Source organism: Oncorhynchus gorbuscha, linkage group LG08 (genome assembly GCF_021184085.1).
Source record: "Oncorhynchus gorbuscha isolate QuinsamMale2020 ecotype Even-year linkage group LG08, OgorEven_v1.0, whole genome shotgun sequence".
In the NCBI taxonomy this organism is placed as follows: Eukaryota; Metazoa; Chordata; class Actinopteri; order Salmoniformes; family Salmonidae; genus Oncorhynchus; species Oncorhynchus gorbuscha.
The window spans coordinates 21,755,400-21,773,120 of NC_060180.1; the positions used below are offsets into that span (position 1 = coordinate 21,755,400).

Sequence of the window (17,721 nt, forward strand, 5' to 3'; positions counted from 1 at the left end):
CTCTTGCATAGTTAGTCTTGTTTTCATGTATTTTATATTGAAAGTGTATTGATCTGGAGACTGGCTAGGCCACTCCAGGACCTTGAAATGCTTCTTACGAAGCCACTCCTTCGTTGCCCTGGTGGTGTGTTTGGGATCATTGTCATGCTGAAAGACCCAGCCACGTTTCATCTTCTATGCCCTTGCTGATGGAAGGAGGTTTTCACTCAAAATCTCACGACACATGGCCCCATTCATTCTTTCCTTTCCACGGATCAGTCGTCCTGGTCCCTTTGCAGAAAAACAGCTCCAAAACATGATGTTTCCACCCCCATGCTTCACAGTAGGTATGGTGTTCTTTGGATGCAACTCAGCATTCTTTGTCCTCCAAACACAACGAGTTGAGTTTTTACCAAAAAGTTATATTTTGGTTTCATCTGACCATATGACATTCTCCCAATCTTCTTCTGGATCATCCAAATGCTCTCTAGCAAACTTCAGACGGGCGTGGACATGTACTGGCTTAAGCAGGGGGACACGTCTGGCACCTATTGCAGATTCAGTCTTCCCAGCCTGGTGCAGGTCTACAATTTTGTTTCTGGTGTCCTTTGACAGCTCTTTGGTCTTGGCCATAGTGGAATTTGTAGTGTGACTGTGAGGTTGTGGACTGGTGTCTTTTATACTGATAACAAGTTCAAACAGGTGTCATTAATACAGGTAACGAGTGGAGGACAGAGGAGCCCCTTAAAGAAGAAGTTACAGGTCTGTGAGAGCCAGAAATCTTGCTTGTTTGTAGGTGAACTTATTTTCCACCATAATTAGCAAACAAATTCATTAAAAATCCTACAATGTGATTTTCTGGATATTTTTCTCATTTTGTCTGTCATAGTTGAAGTGTACCTATGATGAACATTACAGGCCTCTCATCTTTTTAAGTGGGAGAACTTGCACAATTGGTGGCTGACTAAATACTTTTTAGCCCCACTTCTATTCTACTCTATTTCAGTCAGCAGCACTCAGACATTGCTCGTCCTAATAGTTACATATTTCTTAATTCCATTCTTTTAGATGTGTGTATTGTTAGATACTACTGCCCTGTTAAGAGCTAGGAACACAAGCATTTTGCTCCACCCGCAATAACATCTGCTACATATGTGACAAATTAAATTGTATTTTAAAGTATTTTCACACCACTGCGTACACACACACACACACACACAGTAGTATTCCAGTAAACTCACTTCTTGCTGAGGTGCCTGGCCACGTCAGACTTCCTGAAGCCATCCAGGTTGAACAGGCGTTTGGCCAGGCGCTTGGCAGCCTGCAGGTCAGCCTTGTTGCCGTTGGACAGGGACTCTGTGCTGCCCAGGGCCAAGTGCTCGCCCACGTCCTGCTGCAGGAACAGGTCTGGAGCCCGGTGGCCTGGCTTCTCCCTGACAGATGACAAGAGGAGAGGGATGACTCACATGAGGCTGTTCTAGCCCTATTATAAAACCGGTAGCTAGGTAACAATCGATTATACGGGACAGGTTTGGGTCTGTCTCAAATTCTGTATTACCTTTTGCCAACTGTATAATAATAAAACTGTCGGGGCCAAACTGTCTTGGCACATAGTAAAGAAGACGGTTGGCACTGGCAGGTGCTATATTTATAAATCAGTTGACTAGCAGGTGCCAAGGTTATTGTCATGGGAAGTGGGCACACAGCCCTTCCATACTTGGCAGGATATAGCCAATTGTAACAGAACCACTATTCCAAGCATGTAGCTGTACTAGAACCATACAAGCCTTTCAACTTCCATCTATTTTAACACCGAGATGAACTCTGTATTAAATCCATGGTCTCCAAGGGAAACACCCGTTGATTTTCTCCATTTCTCCGCGTTGCTTTCACTCATAACACGCAGCTGGATTTGTTTATTTCCAGCCCCTCCAGCTTCAGGCTCTTATTAATAGTATAGTATAGTATTAGCATGTCTATTCACAGTAGTATCTAAACAGTCCCATAGGACTCTCCATTTTTGAACATCATCAAAAGGGTTCTGTGCATGAATGTTCTTCTGCAGCTCATAACATGCGTGGATTGCAAATGATTATACCCAACTACACTGTTATTAATCAAATGGAGAGACAAAAAGAAAAGTTAGCAGAAAATGTCAGTGCTTTTGGTTGTGTCTGATAGGATGATCCGTCTATTGCACTTCTGAAATGTAAAACGGGCTGGAGAATTTCTAGAACAATGATCATGCACAGTGCTTCACTAATAAGCTCTTCCCTAGTGGAGAATCTGTATGCAATGATATGAGTCATGTATGGTAACAGAAATAAATCACCATGTCAATTCATTCTTCAAATTTGAAATACTCTATAAAAGAGAGAGTTTCAAAAAGGTTAACCATTTCCATTTGCGTCTACAAACTACACCCACGATAATCACAAAGCAAATTGACTAAAGTTAGACTTCTGTCTCTGCAGACATTTGAGAAAATACAGAATCAGAGCTCATTTAAGAGCTTGGATGGAGCTGTCAGCAAGTCCTTCCTACAACAACATGGTAGAGAGTTGCAGCCATTCGTCACAGAAATGCCCATGCATTTACAGTGGGTGAATCCCCATCTAGATAAGATGAAGTAATCTGCCCTACCGAATTAACAGCATGGTCCTTTGATTAGTAGTCCACTTTGCTTTAAACCAAGAGAGTTCCTCCTCAAACGCATGACTCCTTTCAGACCTCCACAGCAAGGTAGCAACCCATCTCAGGATATAGAACACCCCTGTTTATTGGTTGTGTTTGGTTTATCCCACTGGCCCTTTGGGTCACCCCCTCTGACAGAATGGTCCACCACAAAGGAGGTGGGTGGGGAGATAAGTAACAGGGGGCTGAGTTTGTTTATTCTTAAAACAATGGGTTTATGATCCACTCCTCCACAGAAAAGGGAGAGAGAAAGACTCCCAGACTTATTTTCCAGGGTGTGGTGAGGGAGACTGTTCTTTTGGGACGCTAGCAGGAGTGGCCGGTGGATATTTCATTCAACAGCGTCCATGGAGCTCTATAGAAAAGTATCAACATATAAAACCAGACCTCCAGCCTTTATATTGCCAGGTTATGTCCTTAACTTTACAGTCGAATGTAAAGTTGGTTGTAAAAGTTATACACATGGTCTCTAACGCAAACCGACATCTTATGTCCCCAAAACAGCAGTCTCATAAAAACTGGTTGTGCTGCATCATGAGAACAGTCAACACACACACTCCACAGATGCTGAGAAAGTGCTCAGTCTTGCCTTTGTTGACAAGGGCTGACAATATATCACCACTGAGAAGAAACCATCCAACTAAGACAGACAGACGAAGCTCCAGGTGAAGCTATGACATCTAAAAAGGTAACCAAAGTAAGCTGAACAATGGGAGTTACATGTTCTCTGATGCTCTTTGACTCAGGCTATGCTATAGAACAGAGCAGCAACAGGGGTGAGGAGTGTAATTTGGCTACTGAATAAGTTAGTATTCATCCACGCATGTTACAACATACAACACCCCCCCCCCCCCCCCCAACAGGCACAGAGTTGTTTGTGGAAGTTATTAGGCCTACTTGAAGGAATCACATTGCTTCCCCTGTTAGGAAATATCTTAGAGCTTCTATCCCAGTTCCCATCTGTGCTATGAATTATTAACTGTTTTAGCTCTTGCTGTACAGATAGTTCAGAGCCAAAGCACCCTGGAAAATCAGACGAGTCACATCAAGGGGTTTCACTCAACACATTTCGAAATAAACCAAAAATATACACCCCTAATCAAGAATTCAATTTCGCATTCTACACAGAGCAAGAATCTAGGCGCTACAGTTTATATAAAGAGGCAATAAACAGGAATCTATGTTGCCGATTCAGTTGACGAGTCTCAGGTCAGGAAATGGCAAAATAGCTTAAATTATTGGACAAATAACACCACATGGTCCATGGACAACGTAACATTCTAGAACCCCCCCCACACCACCCCCCATCCCACCCCCCCTAGGTGAAGCCAAGTCGGCTAGCTGATCACTGTAGGTGAGCCTCTGTCGTGGGGACCAGAGCCAACAGGTTTAATCACGCCATCAATAACACCATGAAGTTCCACATAGCTCCTCGGAACAGTCACTCTCACCCTGTACATCAATGTAATTAACATCACCCATTTCTTACCAGACACGGTATAACACTGTCCAGCCAGCTAGGAGTCACAGAAACACAGATAATCAGCTCACATTGACTTCATAACATTAGACCATTCGTAACAAAAGGTTAAAAACATATAGTCAACCTCTGCTGTCCATAACACTGTCGAGGTCCACACACCTCTGACAGACAGACAGATGTAGGTATAGGTATGGTACAGTGGGGAACTCACCGGTAGATGGCTGGATAGGGGGCATACAGGTACCCGTCTTCCAAAGCCCCTCCCCCCCAGCAGAGCAAATAGCGTGCCATGTTGTCCCCAGAGCCCTGCCCCCTTCACACCCATCCACGGCACTCTGCGGTGAGGTAACCCTGCCAGTCAACAGTCTATCCCACTGACCACATGGAATCTCCAGCCACACGCCCGACACTGCTCTCAGCCTGAGCCTAGCAGAGCCTCATGGTGCATTTCACAACATGTCATCTTCCATTTCCCCTCCTTGGTGTCTGGATACTCGCTCTGCCTTATTTGGCGCCCTAATCTGTTGCCGTTACCCTGTCGCTGTCCTCCCCTGCTGTCCCGTCTCTCTTTAACTCTCTCGCTGGCTCGGTCAGTTCCTCCCTCTCCGGCTCCCTTTAGCAAAGATGGTGGATAAATGAAGATAGAAACTCTGTGGCCTGAGTGAACTAAACCACCACAGAGTTTCATACTGTACTGTCTTTGCTTAGTCCATTTTTTTTTTAAATTTAAGGTCAGTTCCGGTCTACTTAACTGGGTGTGAATGAAATAGCAGCTGGGTCTGGTCTCCTTAGTACATTGAATTTCATTGAACCAGAAAAAAAAACAGAGTGGGGTGTCTAGCTTCCTCTTCCGTCTCTGCCTGTAGCTCTCAATCTGAAGTACCCAAGCCAGTGTGGACACAGTATGTGGTAATAATTTGGCAGGATCTTTGTTGAGTTACTCGGTCACTCTCAGTCTTTCACTGCCTTGTCTCTCGGTCAGTATCCATCGTGTGCCTCTCTCTGTGGATGGCTCATCAGCTGGGCTATTTCCCACGGCTGGAGAAAGCATGCATTTCCTCTCGCCATGGCTGCAATCGCACCTCCTTTCCCCTCGCTCTTCTCTTCCTCTCTTTGTCTCCCCTTACCTCCCCTCCCACTTTCTATGTTTCTAACCTATTTTCTGATTTCACATCTGTCAGCTCCTATCGCTCTAAACAAATACACATGTAGCCCATCGGATTTAAATCCCAGTACAGTTTCAGTAAAAAACTCAGTGTGTCCGTGTTGCAGTAAAGCCAAACAAACGGAAATGAAAGATAATCAAAGTAGCATACAATGACATCATACAGGCTGATGATAGCAGATCTATTCCTTTACTAATAAATCTATTTAAATGTCTACCAAGGAACAGACTATGGTTTTACTAATTCATATTTTAAAGTCATTGTTGACATGGCTTCTGGCACATTAAGTAAAGAATCTAGCCAAAGATAAGACTCCTTCCAGACCACTCAGTCCAACAAGTCTGGATCTAGAACAATGGGTCTCTTGTTGTCTTGTGGATCAAAAGCCAACTGAAGTGAACTTGATTTTCTCAAAGTCAACTTGTAACACTGGACACATCTTTAAATGAGCTTTCGATTCAAATCAAAAGTGCCTTTTGTAGTTTGATCAAAAGGATCGAGTTCACGGTGGGACTTGAAAAAGGAGTTGTGTCAATGGCCGCCGCTGCAGTTAATACTGTAGCCTCCTGTGACTTAATAGTCCAAAAGAGTGCTCAACCTCACACTCAACTGGCTCTATTCTATTTTAAAACCCTGAAATCACATGGTCCAGGAAGTTAATCTACAGCTGCCATGGTTACCCAGTATGTCTGGCTGAGCTACATGTCTGATTGGCTGCCTTACATGAAAGGCGGTGCAACCAAGGAGCCAGGTGGCATGGCAGAAGGGGTTTGACTGACTTTCAGTGAAACCAGTGACGCTAAACACACATTGAAACGCTCACTCACTGAATAGATGGGAAAATACACTGGATATGAGTAAGCCTACACATGGAAACACATGTTTTATATAATGTACACTTATGCATAAATTAACATTCACTAATAGGACCCGGGTACTCGGATTCTCAGGCCCCTATTAATATAATTTGTCCTGTAAACAAATGTATAATAATTCCATTCTTAGCAGGGTTGGTGGGACTGATATCCTACACCTTGTAATGAAAATAACACCAACTTGTTTATTAGCCACTACGTTGTAGAATAATAATGAAGACATCAAAACTAGGAAATAACACATGAAATCATGTAGTAACCAAAAAAAGTGTTAAATCAAAATATATGTTATATTTGCGATTCTTCAAATAGCCACCCTTTGCCTTGATTGCCAAGCGTGTGCAAAGCTTTCTCTCAACCAGCTTCACTTGGAATGCTTTTCCAACAGTCTTGAAGGATTTTCCACATATGCTGAGGACTTGTTGGCTGCTTTTCCTTCACTCTGCGGTCCAACTCCTCCAAAACCATCTCAATTTGGTTAAGGTCAGGGGATTGTGGAGGCCAGGTCATCTGATGCAGCACTCCATCAACTCTCCTTCTTGGTAAAATAGCCCTTACATAGCCTGGAGGGGTGTTAGGTTATTGTCCTGTTGAAAAACAAAAGATAGTGGGACTAAGCCAAAACCAGATGGGGTATCGCTGCAAAATGCTGCTTTAGCGTACCTTGAATTCTAAATAAATCTCAGTGTCACCTGCAAAGTTCCCCTACACCATAACACCTCCTCCCTCCATGCTTCACGGTGGGAAATACACATGTGGAGATCATCCGTTCACCCACACAGCGTCTCACAAAGACAGTAGTTGGAACCAAAAATCTCCAAGAGACCAAAGGACACATTTCCACCAGTCTAAATGTCCATTGCTTGTGTTACTTGGCCCAAGCAAGTCTCTTATTATTATTATTGATGTCCTTTAGTGGTAGTTTCATTGCAGAAATTCAACCATGAAGGCCTGATTCACGCAGTCTCCTCTGAACAGTTGATGTTGAGATGTGTCTGTTACTTGAACTCTGTGAAGCATTTATTTGGCCTGCAGTTTCTGAGGCTGGTAACTCTAATGAACTTATCCTCTGCAGAAGAGGTAACTCAGGGTCTTCCATTCCTGTGGCGGTCCTCATGAGCCAGTTTAATCACAGCACTTGATGGTTTTTGCGACTGCATTTGAAAACTTTCAAAGTTCTTGAAATGTTCCGTATTGACTGACCTTCATGTCTTGAAGTAATGATGGACTGATGTTTCTCTTTGCTTATTTGAGCTGTTCTTGCCTTAATATGGACTTGGTCTTTTACCAAATAGGGCTATCTTCTGTATACCACCCCTACCATGTCACAATACAACTGATTGGCTCAAACACATTAAAGAAAGAAATTCCACAAATTAACTTAAAGATTAAAGCATTCCAGGTGATGATGTCATGAAGTTGGTTGAGAGAATGCCAAGAGTGCAAAAAGCTGTCATCAAGGCAAAGAGTGGCTATTTGAAGAATCTCAAATGTATTTTGATTTGTTTACTACATGCTTCCATTGGTGTTATTTCATAGTTTTAATATCTTCACTATTATTCTTCAATGTAGAAAATAGTAAAAATTAAAGAAAAACCCTTGAATGAGTAAGTATGTTCAAACTTTTGACCGATAGTGTACCTTAACCAGAGGTATCATACTGCTGAGCCCAAATCATTGGACATCAAACCACAACACACTCAATCAAATACCATGTAGCAGACAGTGCTGTACTGGTAATAAATACTTTCTGGATAAACATTCATGAAAAGAAACGATGGCTCTCTGGCCCCATCTAGTGGTAACAACTAAATCTCTGCGGTTCAGTTCCATAACCATATAAAGTACTACACTTTCGTAATTTAGCAGACACTCTTATCCAGAGTGACTTACAGAAGCAATTAGGGTTAACTGCCTTTCAAGGGCAGAGACAGACTTTTCACCTCGTTGACTCAGGGATTCGAAACAGCGACCTTTTGGTTACTGGCCCGATGTTCTTAACCGCGAAGCTACCTGCTGCACTCCAGATTAGGGAGTACCCAGAGGGTCCTTTTAAACACATATTTCGGAGAGATATCCTAATATAATAGGAATTGGAACTCTTGAGAATTGAGACACCTAGGACTCACGACCTGCTCAGAGGACCTCAGCTCAGACTCCCCTGGGGGTAAATGTGATGGGAAATGAATGGCAAAGTTATAAGACAGACGGTGAGAAGGAGGCAATTCACTCTTATTTGCGCTCTAGCATCAGGCCTTCCGAGCGTCTGGAGCGTCTCTACGTGGTTCATTTGGTCAGGTCAGCCAGATGCTGATCAAAAACAGCTATATACAAAAACAGACACCATCTGTCAATAATGGAAATGCCAGACCAAACCATATGTCACACATGCTTAGATCATAGGCTCTAAACTCCAAATAATTGGGAACAACCATTCAAGGGACAACACATGGCATGAGATTTTAGTGACAGTTCTTTCGTAGGTCATCTAGGAGCAGTAAAGACATGTATAACCGAAGCAGCATTAAGCGGTTTACCATTATGAAACAGCATAATAAGATACTATATCTTATAATAGGATCTTCATATAGCAAAATTACATAGAGCTCCAAAAGTATTGGGACAGCGCCAATTTTAATGTTGTTTTGGCTCTGTACTCAAGCACTTTGGATTTGAAATGGCTATGAGGTTAAAGCGCAGGCTGTCAGCTTTCATTTGAGGGTATTTTCATCCAGATCGGGTGAACCATGAGAAATATCACGCTTTTGACTCTACAACTTTGCTGGATGCATTTTACTCTCTGTTTTGGTTGCGTTTCAGATTATTTTGTGCCCAATAGAAATGAATGGGAAATATCATGCTAAACTCTCACCATTACAATAACAGGGAGAGGTTAGCGGTTTTTTTGGGAGGCATGATATTTGTGCGTCTAACCTTCTCAGTCATCATAATTCACAATTCATCCAGGATTATCCGTAATCATGGTAGAATCCACATTAATGTAGAAGTGTTTAGAAACATGTTCTATACTTATTTACAATAAAAGTTACTCCAAATGGACAGAAAACATTACTTACCATTCATTTCTATTGGGCACAAAATAATCTGAAACACAACCAAAACAAACAGCAAATGCATCCAACACATTTGTAGAGTCACAAGCTTGATGTAGTCATCGCACGTTATGAATAAGGAACCAAATACTGAAGTTTTTACTACACATAAGTGAATTTGTACAATATACTTGATGGGGAGGGACTATGTACAAAAAGCTCCTGTAATTTCTAAACGGTTCAGCTGATATGGATAAAAAATACCCTCAAATTAAAGCGGACAGTCATTGTCATTGTATCCCCTCAAATCCAAAGGCCTGGAGTTCAGAGCCAAAACAACAAAAATGGAGCCCACTCTATGTAGGTGGTGCCACCACCAAACACAAAAATGCACTCAAGAGATATCACAGCTAAACAATCTCGAGGTTGGTGAAGGGATTGTGACTTTGCGCGTGCATGTTACCACTTTCTCCTGCACGGACACGGCAAAGTTGCCGGTGCAAAACGGTCTAAATTAAGTATACCTTGACGTCCATGCTTTCATTTGGACTGTTTGTCTGTCACTCACCGAATGAGAGGAAAGTCTAAGTTAGTTTTCATTGAGACTTTCTCCAACCAGGACTTCCCTCCTGAAGTAGAATCCTCAGAGTAGCTGCTGAGCCCGTCTCCTGTGGGGGCCAGGGTGTTCTCAGACCGGACAGGGACAGACACCCTGGGAGGCTCTGGATGGGCCAGGGGGCAAAACTCAGCTCCGTGATGTGACGCGCACTCTCACATATCTGGCTCTGGATCTCAGGGGTGAGGGTGGGAAGGTCAAAGGTGAAAACGTGCGGGCCGCTGGAGGTCAAGAGGTCAACGCTGTCCAGGCTGCTGTAAGAGGTGCCCTTAGCCCGGTGAGACTCCACAATGCTCTCAAAGTGGTGGCTGAAGGAGTCAAGGCCATCCGCAGAGGTCCTGCGAGGGCTGGTCAATGAGATGGGGGACTTGAGTGCTGAATGGGAATCTGATATGTAGTCCAACGGACGACTACAGGGGAAAAAAACATGTACATCTTAACATGGGATACTCCTTGACATTGTTTTCTACAAGTTCAACAGATCTGTACATTGTTTCAATCAATACATTGTAGTTTCGATTTGAGGTAGGCACAGGTACTGTAGGTATGAGGTGTTAAACTCATCTCTATATTTGCTTTCAAGTTATGGTGTGTTTGAACAGTGGATGGCTCACCCCTTCATCAGAAGACTGTACGTCTGATTATCCTCATGGGTGGCATGTTGTCTCTTCTTATCCCCCTGCATCCTCACACTGGCCCAGCTCACCATCTCCTCTAGCTCCTCCACCTCTCCGTCTGTGTGGACTATGGTACTGGCGCTAGAGGCCGAGGTGGCCAGCACGCTGCGATTACTCCCAAAGGCAGAGTCCACTTCCACCTCCTCCTGTTCTCTCTCTCTCTCTGCCTGGGCCTCAGCCTCAGCTAACATTACCTCATCCAGGTCTGTTTCCCTATAGCATTTCAGGGGCACCGCATCTAAGTCCGTCTCAGAGTACTTGATGGTTTTCCGGATGATGCCCGTCTTGGGTGAGATGCCAACCACAGCGACTGGGGGCGGAGTCACCAGGTCCACCTCCACCTGCTGGACGTTGTGATAGGATAAACTCTGTCCCTCATCATCCAGCCCCCTCCAGTGATTTGTGGGCTTCAGGGGCAGGGAGGAGGGAGGGGTAGGCTTGGGAGACTCGCTGGAGGTGCCCCTAGGGGGGGCTGTAGAGTAGGATATCGAAAAAGAAATTGTAAAAGTGTGCATGAATATTGTTTACCAAGATATCTTGCACTTAGTCAAATGGCATGTTCTAAAAACCATGCACAAATAATCATAAATGTATTGTTCTAAAGACCAGAAGTAAATGTATAGATTGTATTCCATTATGATGGTACATTGTGTTGAGAGGACTGACTGCTCTATGCACGTTAGTTTGCAATTTTGTCATGGAAAAACTGCAGCTTCCAGCCATAACGCCAGGTTTGGCAATTTACCTGTTTAACATCAGCTCACTTGCGCTGAGCTGGGAGGGGTGGCAATATTTGAGGTGTGTCCTTAACAGGCGCAAAAGTGACAATTTCATGCAGCAGTAATGGACAGTTTTAAGACTCACAAAAGGCAGGTCTTAGCGGTAAACACAGCTGATAATGGCTTGGCTTTGGAGAGGAAGAACAGCCTATCCAGCCTTGACGCACAGTACCCATGGAAGGAGAGATATGCCTTTTGTGCCAGTGAATCTCGTATTTCGAAACAGTATGATCCCCCCCCATTTCGATTAAAAACCAAAACCAAGCATAGCCTACCCTCCCCTTAATCAAAGCTGGTTTAGCAGTATCTCATAGGTGCATCTTGTAATACTGTCCATTAGCCAAAAGTAGCCCATGAATAAAGAGATTTTAAATGGTCTACTGAGACTTGCTTTGAAATATTATTATTCACATGCCTGTATTTCACTTTTTTCAAGTAAAATGTTGTTAGTTTAAAAAAATAAACGTTTTTTAATCCAATGAAACGAAAAACAAACTTCTTCGAAAGATTCACCGTCCATGGGTTTATGGTGAGAACGTACATGGCTTGAATGTTTTGTGATTTCTCCTGCTATTTCTGGAGAAGTGCAAATATGACCTGTCAGATGGTTCCATGATGTTTATAAAACATGACATTTGCGAGCTGTATAACGGTGTGTGGACATGCCTCCTTTCTCTTTATATTGGATCTTTATCCAGCTCCTGTGAAAAGTTTGGATGTGCGTAAAACTCTACATAGTCGAAGTTGCCTTGTCTGTATTGTAAGCCGACGGGGAGCAATTATGGTACCTGTAACTACATTTAGACATTGCCTATTTAAAACAAAATGGTTGCTTCGTTAGCCTAGCGAATTAAATCTTGATTATAGACTACGCTTGGCATGTCCATTCTGCATTTTACAGTAGGCCTAGCCCCTATATTAGTATTAATACTATAGCCGATGTTTAGCGGATGCATTTCCATATTGAAGCAATGAATCTAGAACAACATGGGTTGCGAACATGTTCAACATATTTTGCAAATATGGTTCAGGCTATTTAATGAACTAGGCTATAATGGAGTAGATGACAACGCAATAGATAAGAGACCAAAAATACACAACTTGAAGCAATCACATATTTAGCCATGGAGCACATCATGATTGGCTAATGAAGGGCCAAGCCTCGACACACCCAGAACTTGTTTATTCATCAGAACACAGCCCTTTCGCGCCACTGCCAGTTACTGCGCCCATAATTCCGGTTGTGAAAATAGCTAAAAGATTGGACACCCCCAAAACTATAATGCTACCGCCAGCACTAAGATTTACCATTGCGTTAGGTTTGTTAAAATAGAGCCCTCAATATTTTTGTCCCACTAAGTAAAATGGCCTGTTCTAAAGACCATGGAAATGTAATAAAATTACTTGTTCTAAATGTATAGATTGTTATTATAACAGTTTTATTGTGAAGACATTCACTGTTTTGAGGCCTATAACACACGGTCTGTGATGAGTACTGTAATTCAATAGTGAATGGTAGAAGATGAGTGATAGAGAAGGGATAAAGAAAACATAAATTAAACACAAGGGGATAGATTCTCCAAGGTCTAAATTTAATTAACAGGAAAGTACACATTAAAGGAAAGACGTGTGATGCGGAGACGTGTAGACTGAACCAGGGGTCGGAAACAGGCAGCCTGAGGGGCTAAAACCGTCCAGCGAGTGATCATTTGTGGCCCCCCCCAAAGTTTAGTAAGAAATGTAAATGTTTGAATGATTTTCATTTTTGGTCAAGTTTAATTTAGGAAATCAGTTCCTAAGTATTACCACAAATGTAAAAAATTATATGTGACCGTGTCATTATAATCCAGGTATGTAATGATTGGATTTTCAAATACAATCTCTTTTTGGTCTTAGTTGTGGTCAATTTGCAGTGTACAAATTAATATAATTATAATTAGTAATATAATTATGTTCCAGTCCTAAACCTATTTGCCTACCCCTGCTCTAAACGATCAATAAAGTGCTGTAACCTTTTGGGTAAACAAAGAAAATGTTTGTGTTGCAAGAGAAGGAAGCAAGTCAGTCAGAGTTTAAAAGGGACAGCGCTAATGCCAGGCCATGATGGCTCTATAGCCAAAGCTAATTGGATTACAGGAATATTGTGCAGCTAGCTGCTTGTTCACAAGGAGGGGCTGACGAACTAGGAAGTCTAAACTAGAGGAGGAGTAAGACAGTGATTAGAGCTCTTTCAGGACAGGACCGCCCACCTTTAGAATCGTGGCAGTCCTCTGTGGGCTGTCCGAACAGGAACTCCCATTTGGCATGGGCAATCCTCTGGGAGTGCAAGGATGGGCCCAGCACAGAGTAGTGGCTGTCTGACTACAACAGGTGAAAGACAGGGAGAATGGTTGAGTAGGTGATAAAGTACAACGTACACTTGTAAACAGTCTCTTACAATCTCGCACTCCCCCACCTGCATCCCAGAAGCAGTGTCTTCAGTGTCATTGCTCTTCTGGCTGGACTGGCTGGAAGTCTCTGGTGAGAGACAGTCCCTCTCTGGCTGACTGTTTTCCTCTAGACTGCCTGTCACTCCACTGGAGCTTTGGGAAGACCCCAGCAAGCCGCTATGGTCCTGGGTCTCCCTCCCGTTTACCCCATGTTTATCCCCCGACACAGCTGCTTCATCCCTCCCCTGTTGAATCAGCTCTTCCTTGGTCACCACACACAATCCATCACCATCAGCAGTCTGATCCTCCCTATTGGACTCGTCTTGGTCCGTGACGGACACGTTCTCCCTCCACTGCTGCATCCTGGAGGTCCAGCTGTCTGGTGGCTCCATGTCAAGGCCTATAACCAGGCGCCTGCTGCTCTCCGGGCTGTCCCTTGGATCCCCTCTGTCAAAGAGGGTGTCGTACTGTCTCCTATACAGGCCAGGGGAGCCCCGGTCTCCCATGTACTGTGGGGGTTGGTGGCGGTGCAGGGTGGGGCTGTCTTTCGCCACCAGCTCAGCTCTCTGTAGCCGAGGGTCTATGATAGGGGTCTGGGACGCCACCACTGGGTGCAGCATAGCTGGCATAGTAGGGGAGATGCCCTTCTGCTGTAGGAGGGGGGAGGCTTGCCTCGAGCCTTGGCCTGGTCTGGACTCTCTGGAGTGGCATCCAACACTAGGAGACTCCTCGTCTGTCCACCTGTGGTCCTGATGTTGGGTGTTACTGTTGGCTTCAGGGTGGGGCTGCGCTGGAGAACCCGTGCCCTGGAGGGTGGTATAGGGTTGAGACTTCCTAGAGAGGTAGCCAGGCCTGGGGCTCTCTGACTTAGCCGAGTCAGTCTGGAACGGGGTGGGGGAGGGAGTCCTCCTGTCCATGAGGATGGTGGGAAGCTTGGTAACTTCCTCTGCCAGCTTATGGGCCATGTCAGGGCTAGAGGCCTGGGAGATACTTCTCCGGCCACTGGTCTGGTTCAATCCCTCTCCCAGCTTGCCTCCATTTGACTTATCTGACAGTTTGGAGTTTACTTTGTTGGGTAAGCAGTGGCTATCGCTAGGAGTATAGCTGCTGGTTTGGCTGCTAGTCCTCTGGTTGCAAGAGGCCGAGGTGCTGGTAGACATGCTTGCTGGTATGTCATGCTGGATCGCAGTGGGCCTCCCTGTAGGTAAAGGCGGGCGGAACTTGGAGGACAAGCTGGGGCTCTCGTCCCCCAGGCCTGGCCTGTGGTTATGGACACCATAGTGGTGGCGAACACTGGAGGGGGACATGGTGTATTTGTAGTAGGACTGCCTGGCTTGAACGAAGAGCTGGTCAGAAGCTGGGCTTCTGGTGAGGCCATTTAAACTGTGCCTCCTGTCTGGATTGACGGGCAGTGTTTTGGTACCCTGAGGCAGGACTGGGGACCCTACCCAGGACTTGCAGCGGAGCTGCTGCTGGTAGTGCCGTGGAAAGCTGGGGCTCTGGTCTGGGCTGTAGGCTGCCAGTCTGCGCCTCAGTTCCGGAGAGCCAAATTCCTCCATGGCCCTGTAGGTGGCTTCTCTAGCTACAGTGTCCAGAGTGGACCTGCGGAGACAGGGGGAGCCCTTGGGGGACAGTTTGGGGCTGGAGCTACCGGAGGGCTTCCAGCTGTCTGACCACACAGGGTCACTAAGCCTCTTCCTGAGGCGGGCAGGCAGATACCCCTCCTCCATTCCTCTACTGAAGGGGTTCTCAGGTATACTTTGGCACAAAGCACTGCAGGGGCTGTCCACAGACTTAATGCTGGCTTTCTCTATGTAGCTAAAGCTGACCACAGAGCGTTTGCCCTCATGCCCCACACCAGAGCTATCGTAGAACCTGCACCCACTGGTTGGAGTGGAGGGGGCAGTTATTATCCCAGAGCAGGCAGGGGATAGGGGCACCCTCCCTTGGTAGTGCTCAATGTCTGAGGAGCGGGGGCGCACCAGAGTTCCATGCTGCGGACCATCGGGTGCAGGCTGGAGAGTGGAGAGCAGTTGACCAGTCCCCTCGTAAGGCAGACTCTGCCTGTGGTGGATGGGCGGTCCAGAGTTGTCCGGTAGGTCCAGCTGGAAACTGACAGAGTGTCTCGAAGAGGACTTGGAGGGGGTGAGGCTGGGAGTGCTGCCCCCAACATTATGCACCACTCCAGGGGACATGGATGTTGGGCTGGGGGTGGAGGTGCAGGTACAGGTGGAGTGGCTGGGAGTGCGCTGGGACTGAGGTAGGATGTCCGGCTCTTGGAGCACTAGTGAGTGAATCCCCTCCACACCACCCCCCAACTCCTTCCCTTCTTCCTCCGGGACAGACCTCACCTCCACATACAGGTGCAGGATCTTGCCAGACTGAGACATGGTCCCCACACTAGCCTCAGTGCAGGCCTCTGTCTCTTTCTTTTTGTTTGTCTCTTAAGCTTCCTTTCTAACCCAAAATGAATCAAAAAAATGGGTTCATTTGGTGAGGGTCAGTAAGCTGGAAGATGATTGACAGGTCTCGTCGCCATGCTGCTCTGCTCATCTTCTTTTCAGGCTGTCAAAGAGAAAGAGAGAAAGGACACAATGGGAACATGTTCTTTTAAAAAGACAATAAAACAAACTTACACAAAATTATATCAAAGACTGTTACTGAATTCAGAATCCATCTTTGTAACCTGAGGTGATGCTGTCATGCCATTGTCTACCAATCACGCCATGACATCACAGTCTAGGGATGTGTTTCCCTGACCCCCTGGGCGGGTGACTAAGCGAAATAAATATCGATAATAGCTTTACTCCCAGTCATTCTGACTGAGGTTCAAGGTTGTGAACTTGTGCATCTGAAATGTAAAACCTATACATTTAGGCCTACTCACAAAATACTATAGTATACAATGGGACTGTACTGTAATATTAAAAGAAATCTACTGAACAAAATACTCAGAGCAAATTTTCCATAACATGTAGGTAGGTAGGACTGAGGTCTGAATCAACAGTTCAGAGAGTCTGCTCTTTTTTTAATAACTTGTACAGCCCATACTCCCAAAGAAAAATGTGTCCGGCAGGCTCTAGTTTTGTCTAATCTTCATAATTGTTCAGTTGTGTGGTCAAGTGCTGCAAGGAAAGACCAAGTTAAGCTGCAGCTGGTCCAGAACAGAACGCTGTCTTGCTCTTCATTGTAATCAGAGGGCTGATATAAATACTATGCGTGACAGTCTATCTTGGCTAGGAGTTGTGCAGAGACTGACTGCATCACTTCTTATTTTTAAAAGAAACAATAGTGTGTTGAAAATTACAAATAGTTTGCATAGTCAACTTACACACAGCTCTGACACACACTTACCCCACCAGACATGCCACCAGGGGTCTTTTCACAGTCCAAATCCAGAACAAATTCAAGAAAGCGTACAGTATTATATAGGGCCATTATTGCATGGAACTCCCTTCCATCTCATATTGCTCAAATGAACAGCAAACCTGGTTTTTAAAAAACCGATAAAGAAACACCTCACGGCACAAAGCCTCTCCCCTACTTGACCTAGATAGTTGGTGTGTTGGTATTGATATGTAGGCCTTTCTTAAATCGATGTAGTTCTGTCCTTCCCTATTAACATTCTGTATTATGTCATGTTTCATGTTGTATGGACCCCAGGAAGAGGAGCTGCTGCTTTCGAAACAGCTAATGGGGATCTTAATAAAATAGCAAATATATAGTCTATACTTGCAATGTAGGTCTCTGACTTATGGGTGGGACAAATTGAGATTTGGGGACAGGAAATGGCAGGGTACTGTACAGTACATGCTAATTAAACACTATAGTTATTACTGTAGTGTTTTTAAAACTGTAGTGTTTTTGCTAACATAACTGTAGTATTGATTTTGTTTTTGTAGTATTTTACAGTAGACTATAACATTAACATAACATAAGTACAACACATGATTGAGGTATTAAAAAAAAA

The 17,721-nt window shown here is 44.6% G+C and overlaps 1 protein-coding gene across 3 annotated transcripts in view; it reads right to left on the reverse strand.

The window, feature by feature from the left end:
- psda (pleckstrin and Sec7 domain containing a) overlaps positions 1-17,721 on the reverse strand; it is a 44,242-nt gene that overhangs the window by 16,517 nt on the left and 10,004 nt on the right. The window contains exons 2-6 of one of the 3 annotated variants that reach the window (XM_046358815.1): positions 13,778-16,316; positions 13,572-13,683; positions 10,481-11,015; positions 9,819-10,276; positions 1,274-1,412 (exon numbers count right to left, since the gene is read on the reverse strand). In XM_046358815.1, coding sequence (XP_046214771.1) covers positions 9,847-10,276; positions 10,481-11,015; positions 13,572-13,683; positions 13,778-16,141 — 3,441 coding nt within the window. In that variant the 5' untranslated portion in view covers positions 16,142-16,316 and the 3' untranslated portion in view covers positions 1,274-1,412; positions 9,819-9,846. Of the gene's footprint in view, positions 1-1,220; positions 1,413-4,367; positions 5,310-9,818; positions 10,277-10,480; positions 11,016-13,571; positions 13,684-13,777; positions 16,317-17,721 lie in introns of those variants that run through there. The other 2 variants (XM_046358817.1, XM_046358816.1) reach the window with 2 other exon arrangements.